Source organism: Mustela nigripes, chromosome 17, assembly GCF_022355385.1.
Source record: "Mustela nigripes isolate SB6536 chromosome 17, MUSNIG.SB6536, whole genome shotgun sequence".
Taxonomy (NCBI): domain Eukaryota; kingdom Metazoa; phylum Chordata; class Mammalia; order Carnivora; family Mustelidae; genus Mustela; species Mustela nigripes.
In genome coordinates, this window is record NC_081573.1 from 43,681,429 (window position 1) to 43,703,363 (window position 21,935).

The following is a 21,935-nucleotide window of genomic DNA, read 5'->3' on the forward strand; positions in this document are numbered from 1 at the left end:
CACTAGGCATGGAGCCTGCTTGAGATTCTCTCTCTCCCTCTGCCCCTCCCACCCCGCTCACACATGCACTTTCTCTAAATACATACATACATACATACATACATACATACATAAAATTTGTAATTGCTAGAATTAATGTTATGGTTTAAAATTGTGGGGGCGCCAGGGTGGCTCAGTGGGTTAAGTAAGCCTCTGCCTTCAGATCAGGTCATAATCTCAGGGTTCTGGGATCAAGCCCCACGTTAGGCTCTCTATTCGACAGGGAGCACCTGCTTCCCCCTCTCTGTCTGCCTCTCTACCTTCTTGAGATCTCTCTCTCTCTCTCTGTCAAATTAAAAAAAAAAACAAACCTTAATAAAAAAATAATAATAAATAAAATAAAATTGTCTGTGGATTTCTTTTCCATTCAATTCTCTGTATGTCATTTGTTGGACCGCCTGTGTAGCACACTAAGATAAGTTATTTAACTTCATTCTTAGATGTGCACATTTTGTCTTTTTATTCATAATTAGCTCTTTATAGTCTCTTTATAAATATCATTTCACATTGTCATGTTGAAAATAAGAAATTAGAAAATAAGGTGGGGCTCCTGGCTGGTGTAGTCAGTAGCACATACCACACTTGATCTCAGGGTTATTAGTTCAAGGCCCATATTGGGTATACAGTTTACTTAAAAATAAGTCAATAAAAGTAAAAATTTAAAAGAAATTGAAAGTAAGGTGACTCATTTCCCATTCTGAATAAGTTAGGGGATATAAAATAAATACATTGAAAAATAGAAATTAAAATACTTTTTAAAAATTACTGTATAAGCATTTTAAGCAAAAACTTGGAATTTATTTAACTTTATCATTTCAGAACTAAACCCTATTCTTGGCCCATTAAATTTTAAGTTGCCATAATAGCTGTAGTTGATATGACTAGATGTAATAGTCCAGTGATTCTCCATTAACAATATACAAAGATTATTTTTTTCCAAGGCTTCACAAAAGGAATAATTGTAATGTTACATATTCTCCATGTTCATCAGCTTTTTTCAAATTTAGTTCAGTTAGTTGACATGTTTCTCAATCAGATTTTTAAAGTAAATTATGTAGATGAATGGTGAATTTTTGTTATCTGGTATTACACTATATTTGATAATTTTTGAAAGTTTCGTGTCAGGGCACCTGGGTGGATCAGTGGGTTAAAGCCTCTGCCTTCGGCTCAGATCATGATCTCAGGGTCCTGGGATCAAGTCCTGCTTTGGGCTCTCTGCTCATTGGGGAACCTGCTTCCCCCTCTCTCTCTCTGCCTGCCTCTCTGCCTACTTGTGATTGCTCTGTCAAATAAATAAGTAAGTTAATTAATACATAAAAGTTTTGTGTCAGCTTCGGGGTGCCTGGGTGGCTCATTCAATTAAACAAGCATCTGACTCTTGATCTCAGCTCAGGTCTTGATCTCAGGGTCATGAGTTAAAGCCTAGCATTGGGCTCCATGCTGGCATGTAGCCTACAAAGAAAAACAAAAGTTTCATAACAGTATTCTACTAATCACATATCAACATGAATACTGTTATAAGAAGAATTTTTTTTAAGTTGCTGTTGCTTTTGTTTTCATAAGTGAGCATGTGCTACTGCCCATTTGATTGCTGAATTTTAGGGCATAGATTGATGGTTATAAGAACTCATTTCTTGGGGGTGCCTGGGTGGCTCAGTCGTTAAGTGTCTACCTTTGGCTCACGTGATGATTCCAGGATTCTGGGATTGAGCCCCACATTGGGCTCCTTGCTCAGCGGGGAGTCTGCTTTTCCCTCTGCCAGCTGCTCCCCGAGCTTGTGTGGACCCCCCCCCCCGCCCCCGTCTGACAAATAAATAAAATCTGAAAAACAACAAAACAAACAAAAAAATGACTCATTTCTGCTTAGATTTTCTGTTAAAAAAATAATAATGTTTTATGGGAAGTATTTCAATTAAAGATTTTTAAGATACATAATTTTTAAGAAAAGCTTAAATAAATACATCAATCTTTTTGTTTTGTTTTGCTTTATTAGCAACAGCTGGTGCTTTGAATGTAAATGTGAAGAAAGAAATATCTAGTCCTTCAAGACCTTGCTCTTTTGAAGAGGCCATGAAAGGTACCAACTCGTTTCTTTCCAAAAATGCTATTTTGTCTAGCAACTCTTACCATTATGTTTTCTTTTGTGTACTGGGAACACTTAGGGTGTCTTCTATATCACAAAATAAATATTTGTTTAACTTTACTGAATGCAGAAACTTGTTTCCCAACTTGTATTTCCCCTTTATTCACCATATGAACAAACTGTTTTAAAGTATATGTTGGAGTAGAGGAGGTTTTTTTGTTTTGTTTTTTATTCCCCAATGTTAAAAACATTAAAATATAAAATAAAATAATTTATGTAAAATAGAGTCTATAAAGCTTCTTGCTACCAAAATTAGTACTTGACATTGAAATTTTGAAATTGAAGAGACCAAAATTTGAACTGTTTTGAAAGAATTCAGTATTTGCAAAGTTTCTTTAGTTTTTTTAGTTAATATTCTTCCTTCTGACATCTTTATTTACTCCCTTCCAGTCCCAAGAAACAATGAAGATATCTTCAGGATGTTTTAATGTAAAAGAGATTAGGTCTGTCTTTCTTCCTCCCTTTCTCCACCCCTTCCTTCCTCTCTCCCTTCTTCTCTTTTTCTCTCTCGTCCTCTCTTTTTCTCTCTCTTCCTCTCTTTTCTTTTCTTTTCTTTTTTTTTTCCAGCATGCAAACCACACTGTGCCCAGCCTATGATACCTCAGGTGGCAGAGGAGCCAGAAGGGATTAAATTTTTTTCTTAAGAGATTTCTAACACAACTAGATACTCACCGGTGATGCTTTTTTGCCATTACATATGAAAATGTCAATTACATATTGGCCGTTGATTTATTATAATTCTAGGCATTATTTATCTTTTACTGCCATGAAACTCATGGGTTAATCAAATTAAATTTTAAAATTAAAAATACTTAATCAAATACAATGGATCTTTTTTATATTGTCAGTAGTAAAATTCAGCATTTGTATATATACCATTTTCAGTATAGCTTATCATTTTAATTTCTGACCATGAACACTTCCAGAGTAGATTGGTGAGGAATTATGCAGTAGTAAGTAAACTGCAAAATGTATCTGATTCAACTACAGGAAAATTTACAAATCTGTATAATGGATAACCATAGCTTGCATTTATCGAATGTATTTTAAAGTGCTAGGCAATATGCCGTACTCTTTACTGGAACTGTCTCATTTAATCTTCCAAATTCTATGAGGTAGGTAATTTATTATTCTCATTTCACAGATGAAGAAACCAAAGTTCCAGAGAGGTTAAATAATTTGCCCAAGGTGACTTACCTAGTGTTAAAAATGGATAGGTTGAGCTCTTGTGCATAAGGTAACACATCTAAGCAAAAATAATTTAAGCCATGTTTATTAGATGAATAAATCTATAATTAATGAATCATTAAAGAAAGTTAAGGATATTTGTGGTCTTTTTTTTTTTTTTTTACCAACTTCATCATCCCTGCTTTTCTCCAATTTTTTTTTCTCCAAAAAAATTTTTTTTCAAAGATTTTATTTATTTATTTGACAGTGATTACAAGTAGACAGAGAGGCAGAGAGAGAGGAGGAAGAAGGCTCCTCGCTGAGCAGAGAGCCCAATGTGGGGCTTGATCCCAGGACCCTGGGACCATGACCAGAGCTGAAGGCAGAGGCTTTAACACACTGAGCCACCCAGGCGCCCCTCCAAAAATTTTTGATGGTACTTACATAGAGTATCAGACTGAAGGGTCACTAATCTAATCCAATGTGAAATTTCTTATACAAGATAATGAGTTGAAGGTTGGAAGGGGTTTTTATTTATTTATTTATTTTAAAGATTTTATATTTTTATTTGAGAGAGAAAGAGAGAATGAGAGAGAGCACGAGAGGAGAGAGGTCAGTGGGAGAAGCAAACTCCCCACAGAGCGGGGAGCTCAATGCAGGACTCGATCCCAGGACTCCAGGATCATGACCTGAGCTGAAGGCAGTAGCTCAGCCAACTGAGCCACCCAGGTGCCCTGGTTGGAAGGTTTTAAATGTCCTGTTTAATTTTCAGTAATAAATGATTTAGTCATTTGGTCAAAATCTTAAAAGGCTAAAAAAATGGATAAACACACAAGTAAAAAAAAAATTTTTCTTAAGTTAAAGAGAAAGAAACACACACGTTATTTTTCACAATTCAAACCTTATTTGACAGTTTTATCAATTAAAATCATGATTAATTTTTTGAAGATAAAAAATTAAATTAAAAAAATTAAATTGAGTACTAAACATTGGTTTAAATTTTTTTTTAATATTTTATTTATTTATTTGAGAGAGAGACAGTGAGAGAGAGCATGAGCGAGGAGAAGGTCAGAGAGAGAAGCAGACTTCCCATGGAGCTGGGAGCCCGATGCGGGACTCGATCCCGGGAATCCAGGATCATGACCTGAGCCGAAGGCAGTCGTCCAACCAACTGAGCCACCCAGGCGTCCCACATTGGTTTAAATTTTTCACTTGTCATTTAACTTATAGTAAAGACTGTTCTAAGTTTCAAAGATTATTTGGCATGAATGGAAGTGAACACTATTTGAAAGTTGTTTGGCGGTGCCTGGGTGGCTCAGTTGGTTAAGCAACTGCCTTCAGCTCAGGTCATGATCCTGGAGCCCTGGGATTGAGTCCCACATCAGGCTCCCAGCTCCATGGGGAGTCTGCTTCTCTCTCTGACCTCTCCCTTCTCATGCTCTCTCTCTCTCTCTCAAATAAATAAATAAAATCTTGAAAAATAAGTAAATAAATAAAAATAAAAGTTGTTTGGCATAAACTGTCAGTACCATTATTCTTCACAAATTCAGTTTGCTATTTGGATGATTAAATATGTCTATCTTACTTACCTTGTAGATTTTCTGAATTTGCTTAAAAGTTCTTCCCTAGCCCTTACATAATACACAGACTTCACATGTTTGGGTTTTTTTTTCCCCTCCTTCACTAAAATGTAATTTCCAGGCAGTAGTACTTTATCCATCTTAATCATCACTGGAACCTGAAACGGTGCCTGATACTTTGTAAAGGATCATAAATATATAATGAGAATGTAGGAAGGAAAGATAGGATGAACTCTCTCAAGCCATTTAATATTGTTTACACATCCATTAAAGATATAGTTGTGGGTTCTGGGACATAATAGTATAGATTTATTTTTCCCTGTCCCTCCCGTCTAAATCTACCAAATTACCTGGGAAATAATTGAGCAATCATAAAAGCACTTTGAAATATAGAGAGAAGAAAGTGGACTGGCTAGGGACCATAGAACTTGAAGATTGACACCAAGTGTGTTTCCTGGGTTTTCTTTAATCTGCCTTTTTTCTGAATTGGGCACCAGAGAAGTCTGCGGCCCAGAACTGGCAACAGGCACAGAGAAGAAGAATAAATCAATAAATAAGCATGAATAGCCTGCTGTTGAAAACTAGGAAAAGCAAAGACTGGCAGAGTCTTGGTGGCATGACTTATACCTAGTGACAGCAGCTGATCCACTAGCAAAATCTGAGGGCTGACTCATCCCTCACCCACATGTTTAGTAGCAATAGCAGAACTTGATACGGTCGACCCACTGCATGCCCCACAACTGCCAAGTAGCCGTGGGCCTGATGTACTAACAGTAAAACCAAAGAGGGCCCAATACAGGTTTTGCATAAACCAGAACCAACAGATCAGTCTGTCTTGTATCACACCACAAAAAAAAAACTTTTTTTTTTTCTTAAAGATTTTATTTGTTTGACACAGAGAGAGAGAGAGATCACAAGTAAGCAGAGAGGCAGGCAGAGAGAGCAGGGGAAGCAGGTGCCCTGCTAGCAAAAAGCCTGATGGCGGGGCTCGATCCCAGGACCCTGAGATCAGGACTTGAGCCAAAGGCAGAGGCCTAACCCACTGAGCCACCCAGGTGCCTCTCTAAAATACTTTTAAATACCTGCCTTGTAAATGATCTGAAATTTTTTCTCAGTCAAAATTAGATTGGAGTTGCTTTGAATCTAGGTGAAAATAGGTCTGAAAACTCCTGAGTAAATGATCCATTTTTCAAAGTAATAAAGTATAGAATATCAGAAGTTAAGTGAGCACTTCCCTCTCCCTGAAGATAATCAGTTCCCACAGGAGTTGTTTTTAGCCAGTTAGCTGTAAGACAAATTGAAGACCAGAATTCAAATATTTTAAAATCAAGTTATTACAAAGATAGCTATCCTGGGGCGCCTGGGTGGCTCAGTGGGTTAAGCCGCTGCCTTCGGCTCGGGTCATGATCTCAGGGTCCTGGGATCGAGTCCCGCATTGGGCTCTCTGCTCAGCAGGGAGCCTGCTTCCCTTCCTCTCTCTCTCTACCTGCCTCTCCGTCTACTTGTGATTTCTCTCTGTCAAATAAATAAATAAAATCTTTAAAAAAAAAAAAAAAAGATAGCTATCCTGTTCATACACCATGTGCCATTTTAAAGTACTCTTTGGGGGTGCCTGGGTGGCTCAGTGGGTTAAAGCCATTGCCTTCAGCTCGGGTCATGGTCTCAGGGTTCTGGGATCGAGCCCTGCATCAAGTTCTCTGCTCAGCAGGGAGCCTGCTTCCCTCTCTTTCTGCCTGCTGCTCTGACTGCTTGTGATCTATCTCTCTCCGGCAAATAAATAAAATAAAATCTTTTTAAAAATAAATAAATAAAGTCCTCTTTAGAGCCAATATTTCTTCTCAGTATTAAATTAAGAAGTTTAACAGCTATGCCTTCTGGGGAATTTGTGTTTTTCTCATAGGGTTTCAAAGTAGTGGTAAACTCTTAGGTCAGAATTTGGCTAGGTGTTCTGTTCAGAAGACTATCATTAGTGATACTACTAGGCTGCACTAAGTGCTAGTCGCACAGATCTTAGACAAAAAAAGAAGTCAAAGAAAAGGAATCAAGGACAAAAAAGAAATATAATGAAATGGTAGAACCTACCTTATCTGCTATGGATTACCTGTTTTTAGTGTAAATCTGTAACTATTTCTGCGAACTGGAGAAGAAGGAGAAAATACTTGCTGGTTTTGCTTTGGAAATTTAATTGATAAACCTAAAATAGTTTTTAAATTTCTGAAATGAAAAAATAATTTAAGTCCTGTCTAAAAGGGAAATGTGCTGGGACACCTGGGTGGCTCAGTAGGTTAATCTTCTGCCTTTGGCTCAGGTTGTGATCCCAGGGTCTTGGGATTGAGCCCAGTGTCAGGCTGGGGCTTGGGCTCCCTGCTCAGCAGGAAGCCTGCTTTTCCCTCACTACTGCCCTTCCCCTGCTGATGTTCACTCTCTCGTTCTCTCTCTTTTGTGTGTGCTCTCTCTCTCTCTCTCTAATAAAGTAATAAAATATTTTTAAAAAATAAAAATGAAAGAGAAATGTACTTATGTCAACTTAGCATATACAAGTTTTCTAAGACATTAAGCTAGAAAAGCAAAGTCTATCTGGTTCTTGGTGGCATATTCTAATGACACACATGAGTTCTGTAGAGGAGAGCAATGTTCAGACAATCCTATAGCTCTTAAAATGTTTTTGACTTTATGTGGCCAGGCAACCGTATGCTAAGAGGAGAGTTGTAGCTGAGTAGCTTTACTAAGCTGTATTTCTAAGCTGTATTTCTAAGCTGTATCCTCTAATATATTGTGGAAATGTTGATTAATGTAATTCATGGTACTTTGAAAGGACCCTAAGGAATATAGCTTGATAATTGAACTATGTAAGTTTGTTGATACTTAACCCAGTCTCATTCAGGCTCCTATCAGAAGTCATCAAGCCTCTACTGCTTCAAAAAAGGGAGGACACATTTTGTTACACCAGTTTTATATCTCATGCTGCCAGCTTAGCATCAAAAAGTAGACATTTAGGGGCACCTGGGTGGCTCAGTGGGTTGAGCCTCTGCCTTGGGCTCAGGTCATGATCCCAGGATCCTGGGATCGAGCCCCACATTGGGCTCTCTGCTCTGCGGGGAGCCTGCTTCCTCCTCTCTCTCTGCCTGCCTCTCTGCCTACTTGTGATCTCTGTCAGATAAATAAAGAAAAAATCTTTAAAAAAAAAAAAAGTAGACATTTAAATAATGACAAAGTTGGGGCGCCTGGGTGGCTCAGTGGGTTGGGCCGCTGCCTTCGGCTCAGGTCATGGTCTCAGGGTCCTGGGATCGAGTCCCGCATTGGGCTCTGCTCAGCAGGGAGCCTACTTCCTCCTCTCTCTCTCTGCCTCTCTGCCTACTTGTGATCTCTCTCTGTCAAATAAATAAAATAAAATCTTTTAAAAATAAATAAATAAATAATGACAAAGCATCAGCATATCATAGAATGAAATGATGAAATGATGATGTTAGTGATTTTAAACTTTTCTTTCTTTTTGTGTGTGTTTGTGTACAGCAATGAAAACTACTGGTTGTAATTTAGATAAGGTAAATATTCTTCCTAATGCTCTGATCACTCCACTCATATCAAGCAGTATGATTAAGAGTGAAGATGTTACTCCAATGGAAGTAACAGCAGAAAAAAGATCTTCCCCTATTTTTAAGGTGAGTTACATTGTTTAGTACTCCACATCTTCATCTCAGTTATAAAAATTGCTAGTTTAATTTCTTCTCTCCATGTTTGTGCTTTTTACTTTTCCTGTTTATTTCACATGTGTTTCTATTTAGATGCAGGTAATGAGTTTTGCTTTTCAGAGTGATTTAACATGCTATTAAAATAGCCTGCAAAGTGACTTGCAATATACCTTGGAAGGGGAAGAATTAATATTAGCTAGACTTGTGGGGTATGGGGTATTAACGAAAGTGTAGGTGTAGTATTTTCGGAATTGGAGACATTTTTCCCCCCAAGTCTTTTTTTCTGTAACTCCCTTTCCCTTTTTCACTTATTCTTTTCCCTCCAAAATGTTACCATTGATCCACAAGATGGAAGTATTTTTAAATTTACTATTAATTCATGAACAATAGAATTAATGTGTTCTTCCTGTCCTAAACACATCAATAACTGATTATTTTTTGTTTGACTATTAGTTTAGTCTAACTGATTAGTTTTTAGTCAAAACTGATTTAGTCAAAACTGATTAGTTTTTGTTTGGCTATCTGTGCTTACAACATTTATTAGAAAGATATCCTAATGACAGTCAGATATCATGGTATCATCAGAGGATCCTAGTCTTAACCTGTTTTCTGAAAAAATAAGGTAGAGTGGAAAATTGGTCCTGCATAAACATATGTTTTTAGAATAATAATTTTTGAAGTATCTTATAGTTAATTTAATATTTATATAGACATATTATTTGGGGATTTTTATTTTTTAGACTACAAAGACAGTTGGATCAACTCAACAAACATTAGAAAATATCTCTAACATAGCAGGAAATGGGTCTTTTTCATCGTCATCCTCTTCCCACTTACCTTCTGAAAATGAAAAGCAGCAGCAGATTCAGCCTAAGACATACAACCCAGAGACCCTGACAACTATCCAGACACAGGACATCTCACAGCCTGGTACCTTTCCAGCAGTTTCTGCTTCTAGTCAGTTGCCCACCAGTGATGCACTACTGCAGCAGGCAACCCAGTTTCAGACCAGAGAAACCCAGTCTAGAGAAGTGCTACAGTCAGATGGTACAGTGGTTAATTTGTCACACCTGACTGAATCGTCCCAGCCACAGCAGCAGTCACCACTACAAGAACAAGCGCAGACTTTACAGCAGCAGATTTCATCCAATATTTTCCCGTCACCAAATAGCGTGAGTCAACTACAGAATACGATTCAGCATTTGCAAGCCGGAAGTTTTACAGGCAGTACTGCCAGTGGCAGCAGTGGGAATGTTGACTTGGTCCAACAAGTTTTAGAGGCACAACAACAGTTATCTTCAGTTTTATTTTCTGCTCCAGATGGTAATGAGAATGTTCAAGAACAGCTTAGTGCAGACATTTTTCAACAAGTCAGTCAAATTCAAAATAGTGTAAGCCCTGGAATGTTTTCCTCAACAGAACCAGCAGTCCATACTAGACCAGATAATTTAATAGCTGGAAGAGCTGAAAGTGTTCATCCACCGACTGAAAACACATTATCCAGTCAGCAGCAGCAACAGCAACAGCAACAAGTGATGGAATCATCAGCTGCGATGGTGATGGAGATGCAGCAGAGTATTTGTCAGGCGGCTGCCCAGATCCAGTCCGAGCTATTTCCTTCCCCTGCATCAGCAAATGGGAACCTTCAGCAATCTCCAGTTTACCAGCAGACGTCTCACATCATGAGTGCGTTGTCTACCAATGAGGACATGCAAATGCAGTGTGAATTGTTTTCTTCTCCACCTGCAGTTTCTGGAAATGAAACTACTACAACTACCACACAACAGGTTGCAACCCCTGGTACGACCATGTTCCAGACATCAAGTTCAGGAGATGGAGAAGAACCTGGAGCACAAGCAAAGCAGATTCAGAACAGTGTCTTTCAGACCATGGTCCAAATGCAACATAGTGGGGACAGTCAATCTCAAGTTAACCTTTTTTCATCTACGAAAAGTATGATGAGTGTGCAGAATAATGGTACTCAGCAGCAAGGTAATGGTTTATTCCAGCAAGGTAATGAGATGATGTCACTCCAGTCTGGGAATTTTTTGCAGCAGTCTTCTCATTCACAGGCTCCACTTTTTCATCCTCAAAATCCTATTGCTGATGCTCAGAACCTTTCCCAGGAAACTCAAGGTTCTATTTTCCACAGCCCAAGTCCTATTGTCCACAGTCAGACTTCTACAACGTCCTCTGAACAAATGCAGCCTCCAATGTTTCACTCTCAGAGTACCATGGCTGTGCTCCAGGGCTCTTCTGTTCCTCAAGACCAGCAGTCGGCCAACCTGTTTCTTTCCCAAAGTCCAATGAATAATCTTCAGAGTAACACTGTAGCCCAAGAAGAACAGATTTCATTTTTTGCAGCTCAGAACTCCATTTCTCCACTTCAGTCAACATCTAACACTGAGCAGCAAGCTGGTTTCCAACAGCAGGCTCCAATATCACACATCCAGACCCCTATGCTTTCCCAGGAACAGGCACAACCCTCCCAGCAAGGTATGTTCCAGCCTCAAGTGTCGCTGGGCTCCCTGCCTCCTAACCCAATGCCTCAGAACCAACAAGGAACAATCTTCCAGTCTCAGCACTCGATAGTCGCTATCCAGAGTAACTCTCCGTCCCAGGAGCAGCAGCAGCAGCAGCAGCAGCAGCAACAGCAGCAGCAGCAGCAGCAGCAGCAGCAGAGCATTTTGTTCAGTAATCAGAACACCATGGCCACGATGGCATCTCAAAAGCAGCCACCACCAAACATGATGTTCAACCCAAGTCAGAATCCAATGGCTAATCAGGAGCAACAGAACCAATCCATCTTTCACCAACAAAATAATATGGCTCCAATGAATCAAGAGCAGCAGCCCATGCAATTTCAGAACCAGCCTCCAGTTTCCTCTCTTCAGAACCCAGGTTCTACCCAGTCTGAGTCGCCACAAACCTCCTTATTCCATACCTCTCCTCAGATTCAGTTGGTCCAAGGGTCACCCAATTCTCAAGAACAGCAAGTAACACTGTTCCTCTCTCCAGCATCCATGTCTGCTTTGCAGACTAGTATGAACCAACAAGACATGCAGCAGTCTCCTCTTTATTCCCCTCAGAACAACATGCCTGGAATCCAGGGAGCCACATCTTCACCTCAGCCACAGGCGACTTTGTTTCACAACACTACTGGAGGCACAATGAACCAACTACAGAATTCTCCTGGCTCATCTCAACAGACTTCCGGAATGTTCTTATTTGGCATTCAAAATAGTAAGAAACTCTTTCTGATTTCTTATTTCTTAAATGTTACTAGTTGAAATGGTCAGATCATTATTATTTTTATTAAAAGGAAGCAAAACACAGGGGTCTTAAGAGCACAGATTATACTTAAAACTGAGTTCAAGTCCCAGCTATACCACTTATATACTATGAAATCGTGGACAAGTTATGTGACCTGCAAAAGCTTCAGTTTCCATATCTTAAATGGTGATAATATTATGTACTTACTCAAAAAGGATATTGGGAGGACGAAATGTGGTCATGAATGTAAATGAATGTGTTTGCCATTTTAATCTATAAACTTGAAAGGAAAATGAAGTAAGAATGACAAAATGTCTCTGCCAATTAAAGCAAGTAGTTTCCAAGGAGATAGAAACTCATCTTTAATGTTTATATACCAAGGAAAATGTGTAGGCCTTAAGATTAACGAAGCAAAGTTGTATTTGTATATCACTTAGAGGAGACCTGGGATGAATTCCAGTACCATTTGGTGAAAACCTTTTTGGGGGGCTGTCACGTGCCTCCCTTCTGGTTCTTTTTTGAATAAGCACAGTTATGAATTTGCCCCGGCAACTAATAAATATCTTCTTATGAATCCTAACAGAAAGTAACTAATCAGGTAGCTTCTCTATTTTAAATGTCTCTGCAGACTGTAGTCAGCTTTTAACTTCTGGACCAGCTACCTTGCCAGATCAGTTGATGGCCATAAGTCAGCCAGGCCAACCCCAGAATGAGGGCCAGCCACCTGTGACAACACTTCTTTCTCAGCAAATGCCAGAAAATTCTTCACTAGCATCCTCTATAAACGCCAACCAGAACATTGAAAAGATTGATTTGCTTGTTTCATTGCAAAACCAAGGGAACAACTTGACTGGCACCTTTTAACTGGATGAGTAAGTATTGCATTTTGGCTTCTTTTTTATTGAAAAGCATCGATAAATTGTATTATTCTTATATAAACTGTATCAGATTTGGGTTTAAGTAATAACACTTTTAGACCCTCCTCTTTTGAAATACGACTTTCTCACAAGATGGCACTTTTTTTTTTTAATTAATTTATTTATTTATCTGGTAGAGAAATCACAAGTAGGCAGAGAGGCAGGCAGAAAAAGAGGGGGAGGCAGGCTCCCCGCTGAGCAGAGAGCCCGATGTAGGGCTCAGTCCCAGGACCCCGAGATCATGACCTGAGCCGAAGGCAGAGGCTTAACCAACTGAGCTACCCAGGTCCCAAGATGGCACTTTTTTTGATCTGCATAAGTTACTCTGAATGATAGCTCATAGTTGTATTGTTAGTACTAGGCTGTCCTTCTGATGCTAAGTTTCTTTGCTGTGAAATGACAGAATATCCAACAAACATCCACCGAATGTATTATATATTGGATATAATTACATCTCATTTCTCCCTTCCTCAAGAAATATAGACTGAGTTAGAAAAGTCTGTGGAAGTATAAATATAATGGAGTAGCATTTATAGTACTATAATATACTTTGGGGACATCCAGGGTAATGGGAAATTTCTAAATGATTTCACTCCCTAGTGAGTTATATTCATCTTCTCCTTCTTTTTTAGAAATTCCATGAAGAAAATTCTGATTCCAAGATGTCCTGAGATCATGTGATTCCATGAGGATTTTTGAACTGTTACTTTAAAAACAAAACAAAGTATGAAAAACTGTGATTGAGTAAATGGGTAGATTTTACTCTTACTGCAAAAGAGCACATCAGTGCTGCCTGTTGCAGTGATTAGCCACCATTGGTAACGTCTTCATATTTTATATTCCTAATAACAGTGATGACTGAGAATCTATTTGAGTTTCCAGCTGACAGAATTAATTGTTGCTATTTTCCTAGGCACTGTTTCTTTAAAAGTATACTTTAAATCCGAAAGCTGGACTGCTCAGTTATTATTGCTATTAGAAAGTAATTCATAATGTCATGTTTACTTTCATTCTTTTTTCATTTTTCATATTTTATTTCCTGCATTGTTTTAGTCAAGTAATGGCTTTTAAAAAAGGAAAGTTCAAATAGTAACTAAAACTAAGGCTGTGATTTTTCAATATAAAAAGCACAGCTATTGGCCAAAGTGAAGGAATATTTTTTCAGCTTTTACGGAGAAACTGAAGGGGTAACATTCTGATAAGTAAGCTGTATTAAGAGCTCTACACAAATAAGAGGCTTCTTTATCACAAAGGCAGACAACACACAAACTGAATGTTATTGATTTTATTTTTCAGAGAGTTGTTAATTCTCTGTGTTTCTCTTAAAGGGTTTAGCCATAACTGTGCATAGAATAATAATTATCTTGCTCTATCAAAAAATGAAGGGGATAATGTGTGGTAAATTATGTTCTGATATCCTCCTACAGCAGTTAAAACTGACATAGCAATTTGAGTCTGCTTTCTTCTTATCCCAGTCGTGGACCGATGTTCCCTTTTTATATTCATTTATATTCTTCTCCCCCTCTTCTTCACTTTTTTTTAGACAATTAGTAATATACTGTTAGCTTTGTGACCCTGTAACAACTTAAAGGAAAAGGCCACTTTGGTGTGGGGTAACCCAGCAACTCCTGCAGCACAGTTGGGGCTGGGGGCTACCCATTCAGGAATGAGGGGAGCTGATTCCTGAGAAACAAACAATGCATTTTTTTCCATGAACGGTGCTGTTCTGAAGTCTTCAAAATTTCCCTCTAATAGGAAACAATGTACATTTTAATTAAAAAAAAAAAAAAAAAAGAAAAGGCAAACTAAAATTTCCTGAAACATCACTTCTCCCTGAACTGCAGTGGGTGTAATTCACTTGTCACCTCAGTGCTTTACGGTTTGAAGTGGTCATTTATCTGATGGTTCCCACAAGCCTTGGGCTTTACAGGGTCATATCATTGACTTAAAATGAAGAATTAACTTGTGTTACATCTATAGAGAGCAAAATTACACACTCCAGAATTTGCAGTTGTAGCATTAGTTATACAGTTCTGGGTGTTCTTGACACCCATGGGATGCCCAATTCTCTTCTCACTACAACCTGTTGTCTGGACACATGCTTATGTCTTTTTTTCCTTTTGGCATGTAGAAAGCTGTTAATACAGTTTAAGGCCAAATTGTGTGTGGCTTCTATATGTAGATAAGATGTTTTGGTATTCATGTCCGTTTCATTTATTTTTTTAAGTGTACAAAAAAATAGCCTGTTAATTGTTTGTTGAAGGCTACTTTTCTGTTTGTTTTTAATTTTTTTCTATCCTATACATTTAGTTGACCTTTGTGGAATTGTGGTGTTGGTTTTGTTTATACAGCCAGATTTTTCCCCCTTTTTGTGGTCTTCCTCAGTTCTTTGAATGTGCTCTTCTAATCTGTTTTTTCTCTTTGTTCTTATATATTCTTTCCTCCACCCCCAACCCTTTCTTTCTTTCTCTCTCTGATTGAGAGGCATTGAATTACGTTTTCAGTAGTACAGGCTTCTTGCCGATATGAAGGGAACTTTTCAGAAAGAGACCTACTCTGGGTCATTTACTTTTGAATACAGTTTTCAATCGTTCAAGTTTTGGATGGTTTATATCTAATGTGTGTTTCATTTTTTTGGAAAGCTATATTTTGTATTTAGGAAATGGTATACTATTTTGCTATTTGTACTGAGTGAGTACATTGGCATAAATATAGAAATTTATATATATACATATATATAAACTATTCTTTTTTTGCCACACATTTTTGTGGTTAAATTTGTGAGTTTGTCTGATGTTCTACCACAACGTGGCGTCTGATAACAGTGGGGGGGGGGGTTTGTTATGTCTTTATTGAGTATTTAAGTATCTTTTGAAACATATGACCTGTTCATCTGTGGCCATTCCATCAGGCAGTTCCTTGATGTTATTAGTGGGCTAAAGGCAGCTTACTGTGTGTTTGCTGGATCTTTCACTCAGCAAAATGTTAAGAGTAAGGAAACCCATCTAGGCAGTTATGTCAAATGGTGTTTCACAAGAATGAGCCATTCAGTCCTTGCTCACTATATATTTAATATTTTATTGTTGTTATTGTTATTAATTGGCTTTCTGTATTCTATGCCTTTTATTTATAATGACACTAAAAAAAAATCCCATGTTTGTAATTTTAATAACATTTTCCCCATCTTGTAATATCCAGAGCTACTTTATAAATTCTCTGAACCAAAAGCATTTTCCTCAATATATCATCTCTCCCCACCCCGTCAGGAAAAATTACCCAATATAGTTCAGGTTATAAGAAGGACAGCCACACAATCCAGTGCTTCAGTTTTAAAATGTAAAACTCTAATTGCAGAGTTATAAAGAGGTAGCTTACCCGGCAGGTATAAAAATAAGAAGTAGAAATAAAATACTGTAAGTTTATTTCTGAGTTTTCTGACTTTTTTTCTAAGAGATTACACAGGAGACTCAGGAAGTCTATTTGTTCACCAAGTTCCAATTAAAATGTTTGTTAACACTGCTCTGTGGATGAAGTGGTGGCAAGAAGACTGGCTTGTGTGCTGACTTCTGTTCTGTTGTTTAGCAAGAGGCTTATCATTGTAAAATGCTGATTGCCAATGCCAAGTCACCAGGGACCAATTTTCTGTTTAATAATATCTAAGTTTAGAACAGAACATACACCTGAACTGTATAGTGGCTTGATTGGATGGAGGCAGAAAACCCTATTTTTATTTTCATAAATTTTGTGGTTATTTATACAAGGGCTGTGCTATGCTACCATATTCTTATTCAATAATGATAAATTTTTTTTAACATTGTTTAATGTTCCTTACCCCTAAAGGTCATTGTTAAGTACAGCATTCTGAATATTTGGTTTCAAAAAGCATTTCTCTTCTTACTGAAGATTTAGCTCAGTGGTCAGTGGTTGATACTTGTGCTAATAATACAATTTCCAGATTACTGTTACAAATGGGAGAGATTCCAAGAGCTTGCATAGGCCTTGGAAGCAACAATTTATTAAATTTATTTATGGCAGAAGGACCTAAATAAACTATGAACCTTTTTTATTCCTTTATATTGTTACATTCAACTGCTCTTGCTTTTAGCAGCTCACCTTAATGCTTGGAGCTTATCTGTGTGTGTGTGGTGGGGGGGTGTGCGGCGTGTGCACGTGTGCTTGTGCATGTGTATGTGTGTGTGTGTGTTGTTCCTTATTGTCATTCCATTATATATCCACACCAACATGGGAGAAGATAAGTAGAAGTCATATTTGCTTCAGAGCTTTATCATGTTACCTTTGTAATTAGAGTATTATACTGTTATTTAGTGATATCTGTTTTTACCAGTCTCCCTAGAACAGGTTTTTGAAGGGCTTTATTATAAAAGCAGAATTAGTGAAAGATCTTCCTTCCTTTTCTTTTTTGGTAATATTGTATATGCTGTAGTTGAGAATTTCATTATAGTGCATTTCTTGTCCATCACAACTTCAGTTAATCTGCCTAGGAAAAATATTGTCAAAGGAAATGAGAGAGAAATTATATCTGAACCCATCTAGAACTAAGATAATAATCCTTTTGAACAATTAATTCTAACTCTAATACCTGTTTCCTAGTTTATTTTTTTTCTAATTAATTAAAAACTATATGAGGCCTGTTAGCTTTACTCTGTTTCATGACCACAGGCTTCATCCCTACTCAGTGCAGCCGTGTTGTATCTGCACAGCTTTGGTTATAAGGAGGGACTCCGTGGAGACAGAAACTATATAGTTCGGCAGCTTTATTAGAAAAATAGCTCAGAGTTCATGCACTAGTAAGTTAGGTTAGTAGAATCTCATAACATATTAAAAAGAGGTTTTCTCCTCTGCCTATTTGTGTCACTGAAACTAAATCATGGACATAATGTTCATAATGCAGAATGCAGTAAATATCAAAGTAACATAGTGTCACTTGTGAATTGTCCCAGTGCTCTAATTACTTCTTTAATCCCATTTTTCCCCATGCCATTCTAGCCTCATTTATTAATAAAATTCTATTTTTACTCCACTTTCAGGAAATTTTTTTTAAATTAATATTTTATATCTAAGTCAAATGCTTATGGAAAAAGTGCCTTTTTACCATGATAGTGCCCCTTTCTTGTATTTTCATTTTTCACTATTGCCAAAAACAAATACACAAATGATTTCATAGCCCCAACTTCAATTTTTCCATTTAGCCATTCTTTTCTCCATTTTTTGATTACTGTAGAAAACAATTTCATAAATTTCTCCCTTTGGCCTAAGAGTAACAGAGAAGATACATTGCTAGAATTGTTCCTTTGAGGGATGGTAAGTAATATAGAATTATATTGTTTCAGCTTTATATAAATTATCTAAATTTATCTTCATCTTGATCAACTAATGATAGGTCTTACCTGAATGCTAATGAAAATTTTATTATCTTTGAGACTCCATGTACACAAATGATTGTAGATAAATTTCAGGAAGGAAGTATTTAAAGCATCTTCTCTGATCTTACTCAGATGGATGAAAATAAATCACTACACATAGTTTAGGTAAAAGCTGGTCACATCAACTTTTCTAACTAGTTAAGGCCATGTAATTCATCATAGTGCACCTTTTTCCTGTCAGAACCTTCATAATCTTTATGAAAAATTGTGTCAAAGGAAATAAAGAAGTTATATTGAAATCCCTCTAGAACTAAGGTAATGATTCCTTTCAACAGAATACAGTTGAATTGAGTATCCCTCTGGTTTTTGTTAATTTTGCCTCTGTTCTAGCTCCTTATTGCAGTGGTGGTGCCTAACGAGAGGGCAGGATAACAGTAGCTTTGGGATAAAGCTGCTTTCCCCATGTGAGTATTTTTTTGACTTAGTGGCTCTGAAGACTGCAAACCTTTATGCAATATTCTTAATACCCAAAAGATATTATGCACTTTAACCATTCCAAAGAAGTCAAGAATGCTGTATAGTGATGATTCCTTCTTAATGAATACATCTTAACTCTTTATGTCCCTTTTATTTTGGATAGCCAGCTTGGTATGAGTATTATGTGAATATCTTCTAAAATGACTGTATAGTAGTACTTAAGACTTTGAAATGTAATTGACTATATGAGGAAATGATTACACTTCAGCAAATCATTTTAGAAATATTAAATGTTCAGCTTACTAATCTATATGTTTGAGACTTAATTAAAACCAGGTCTCTTCCAGTATATTTTGTGTCATGTTTATAAGAACCTTGTAGTATAGAGTTTTCTACATAAACAGTATAAACCAGTGGTTTTCAAAGTATGGTCCTCAGCCCACCAGCCAACATCCATATCACTTGGGAGCTAGTTAGAAATGCAGATCTTGGGCCCTGTCACAGACATATTGAATCAGAAACTCTTGCATGGGACCTAGCATTCTGTGTTTTAACAAGCCCTCCAGGTGATTCTGATGTATGCTCGTTGGAAAACCACTGGGGTAAATGTTATACAGTAAGATCTAGAAAGGTTCCCTCCTAGTCATACAAATAGTTGTATATTGTTCTTTATATACATTCAGCTTAACCTGGTTATCCATAATCATTTATTGGCAATGATAATTTATTCTCAGTACTGCCTATAGAAATATAGCATGTTTTATGTACATAAACAGTTTAGTTCTTGATAATTCAGTTAACTTAGTTTGGCATTCTACTACCATTTACTAAAAAGTTTACATTAAATGACTGATTTAAATATATAGGTGCAATCTTCTATATTTCTTTTAATTGTTACGATATTTAAGTAGCTAAAACAATTGACGGGTGCTAAAGTCTCCTGTTTATCCATGAAATGGGTACATTGTGGGCAGTGATAATATAAGCTTTCTTTTCATTGCCTCTTACTTTACCAGCAGACCACAATTTTGGTCTGGCTAGACCAACTCTCAGAATATCATTCCTTGTATTTATATTTGTATCTGAGATATTAACAAGATAACTGGCCAGGTCAACAAAGCACCTTATTTAATTTCTTTTTTAAATAGATAAAACTTATTTAAAAGTAGCTTGGTTTGTATGAGAACCGATGCAGTAGAGATATAGCTATTCTTGGAACTTAACGCTTCAGACAAGCATTATTTACTAAAATAAATATTGGACAAGATAGTGCATTATATAATCTGGGCATTTCGCCTTTCTCAGTTGTATGCCTCTGGTAAATATAAAGTAACAAGATAAGTAGATTTATCCAGTCATTTTAATCTCCATGTGTATTCAGTACCTCCATAATTATTGCTGTAATCTTCCTTCCACTGTTTACAAATCACCCAATTAATTAACTCACGGAAGAAAAATGCACATTCAAAATAAAAATAATTGTATACTCACTTTATAAATATCACCACTGCTGTCTTTGCTTAATACTAGCAGTGGAAATATAAGTGGCTTACTCTACAAACCTTGGTGCTGGCAATACATAGGCAAACTGTGGGGAGATGCTCTAGGTACATTCCTTCTTTCTTATTCCCTTTCCCCTCTACCCCACTTTATTGCATAATATATTCCTATATCCAAAGAATTCTACCACAATTCTATTTGACTCCAACTCGTAATATCTCTTCTAAAAGACCTGTGTTTAACGATATCATCCTTGCTCTCTTTTTTTCCCCAGAAGTAATTTGGTTTGAAATAGTTTATAGGGGTTGCTTCTTATTTTAGCTAATGAACCTCAGGACAACACACACACACACACACACACACACACACACACACACACACACCCATCTCAGATGTTTGAGTGTGGCTTTGGAATCAGACTAATGTGTCCAATAAAGGACTGTCCTGCACTGAAGTGTTTATGACTTTAGTAGCTACAAACTGATTCTAGTGACATTGAGCTAATTTCTTTTGAGCTAATGAATGTATCTGCTCACCTTGCTCCCTTCTAAGTGATAAGCTCCAAGTAGTGGCTACTTTTTTTGGTCAAATTTTACTGAGTTTTATGCACTTCTTTTACTTAGTCAGTCTTTTAATTAACATAGTGCAGATATTTCATGAACCTGTTCTCAAGTGCTTTAGCTACCATTCTGCCATTTAAATTTTTTACTTTTATTTTATTTTGCTTGAGCACACTGGTCAACCACTGAACTGCCTTCTTCCATTGTCCTGCAATGATATAAGGATTACATTTTTGTGTATATGGCTTTCATAGTTGGGATTTCAGAGCACTGACACCAGATATTTTCAGTTTGTTCTGTGGGGGAATTTCATTTGCATCTATGTTTTTAGCTATCTGTGATAACTTGTTAAATATTAAAAAGATATTTTGCTTCTATTGGAACATTTGTATACTCGCAACTATATTTCTGTAAACAGCTGCAGTCAAAAATAAAACATTGAAAGTTTTCATTTTGCAGTGGGTAACTGTCTTTTTTCCTCAAACTTTGTGAATGAATTCTTATCCATGGCTGTTAGTTTTGAGCAACATGAGTATATGGCTGAAGTTATAAAATCATTTGGAAAAAGGTAAGAAATACAGATCTATTTTTGAGCATTTACTTTGTGCCGAGTAGTTTTGCCAGCAACATACAAAGTGACTTAGTGTGGTAGCAGATCACGTACCACAGAGGTAATTTTGCTAAAAATGAAATCTCTCCAGCCCTCAGTAAAATATCTCTTTTTGTCGTTCTTCTGTCAGTTGTTTCCAAATATATAAATTGGTGTTTACCAAATGTGGTGTATATATAACATACCACTAGCAGTATTTGAAATGAGAAAAAAAATCTATATGCACCTACTAGACTATGGAGAAATGTAATTGATATTAAACACAGATACAGATGATACATAGATATGAGTATGATATATAAATAAAAATATATATAAATAAAAATATATGAAACTTCAGAAGCAGTTCTTTAAATCATATGTTTATACCTTCTTACCAAATACAGACTGTGTCTGTTGATTCTATGAAAGTGACTGAATTTTCAACATACCCAGATGTATATAAACACAACTTGTCATTTTAGGAGACTATATATATTTCAATAATGCTACCATTGTTTTAAATGTGTTTAAAAGTTTTCTTTTGGTATTTATTGACTTCAACAGCACTGGAAAGGAGTGATAATGAAATGAAATTCGGTAAGTATAAATAT

General features: G+C 36.9%; 1 protein-coding gene across 3 annotated transcripts in view; it reads left to right on the forward strand.

Annotated features, from left to right (window-relative positions):
* The window catches only part of NFAT5 (nuclear factor of activated T cells 5), a 115,648-nt gene extending 94,465 nt beyond the window's left edge, over window positions 1-21,183 (forward strand). For all 3 annotated transcript variants that reach the window (XM_059383290.1, XM_059383291.1, XM_059383292.1), the window contains 5 exons: window positions 2,033-2,116; window positions 8,443-8,591; window positions 9,362-11,864; window positions 12,523-12,766; window positions 13,444-21,183. In XM_059383290.1, the coding sequence (XP_059239273.1) occupies window positions 2,033-2,116; window positions 8,443-8,591; window positions 9,362-11,864; window positions 12,523-12,758 (2,972 nt within the window). In that variant the 3' untranslated portion in view covers window positions 12,759-12,766; window positions 13,444-21,183. The remainder of the gene's footprint in view (window positions 1-2,032; window positions 2,117-8,442; window positions 8,592-9,361; window positions 11,865-12,522; window positions 12,767-13,443) is intronic.
* The last annotated feature ends 752 nt before the right edge of the window (window positions 21,184-21,935 follow it).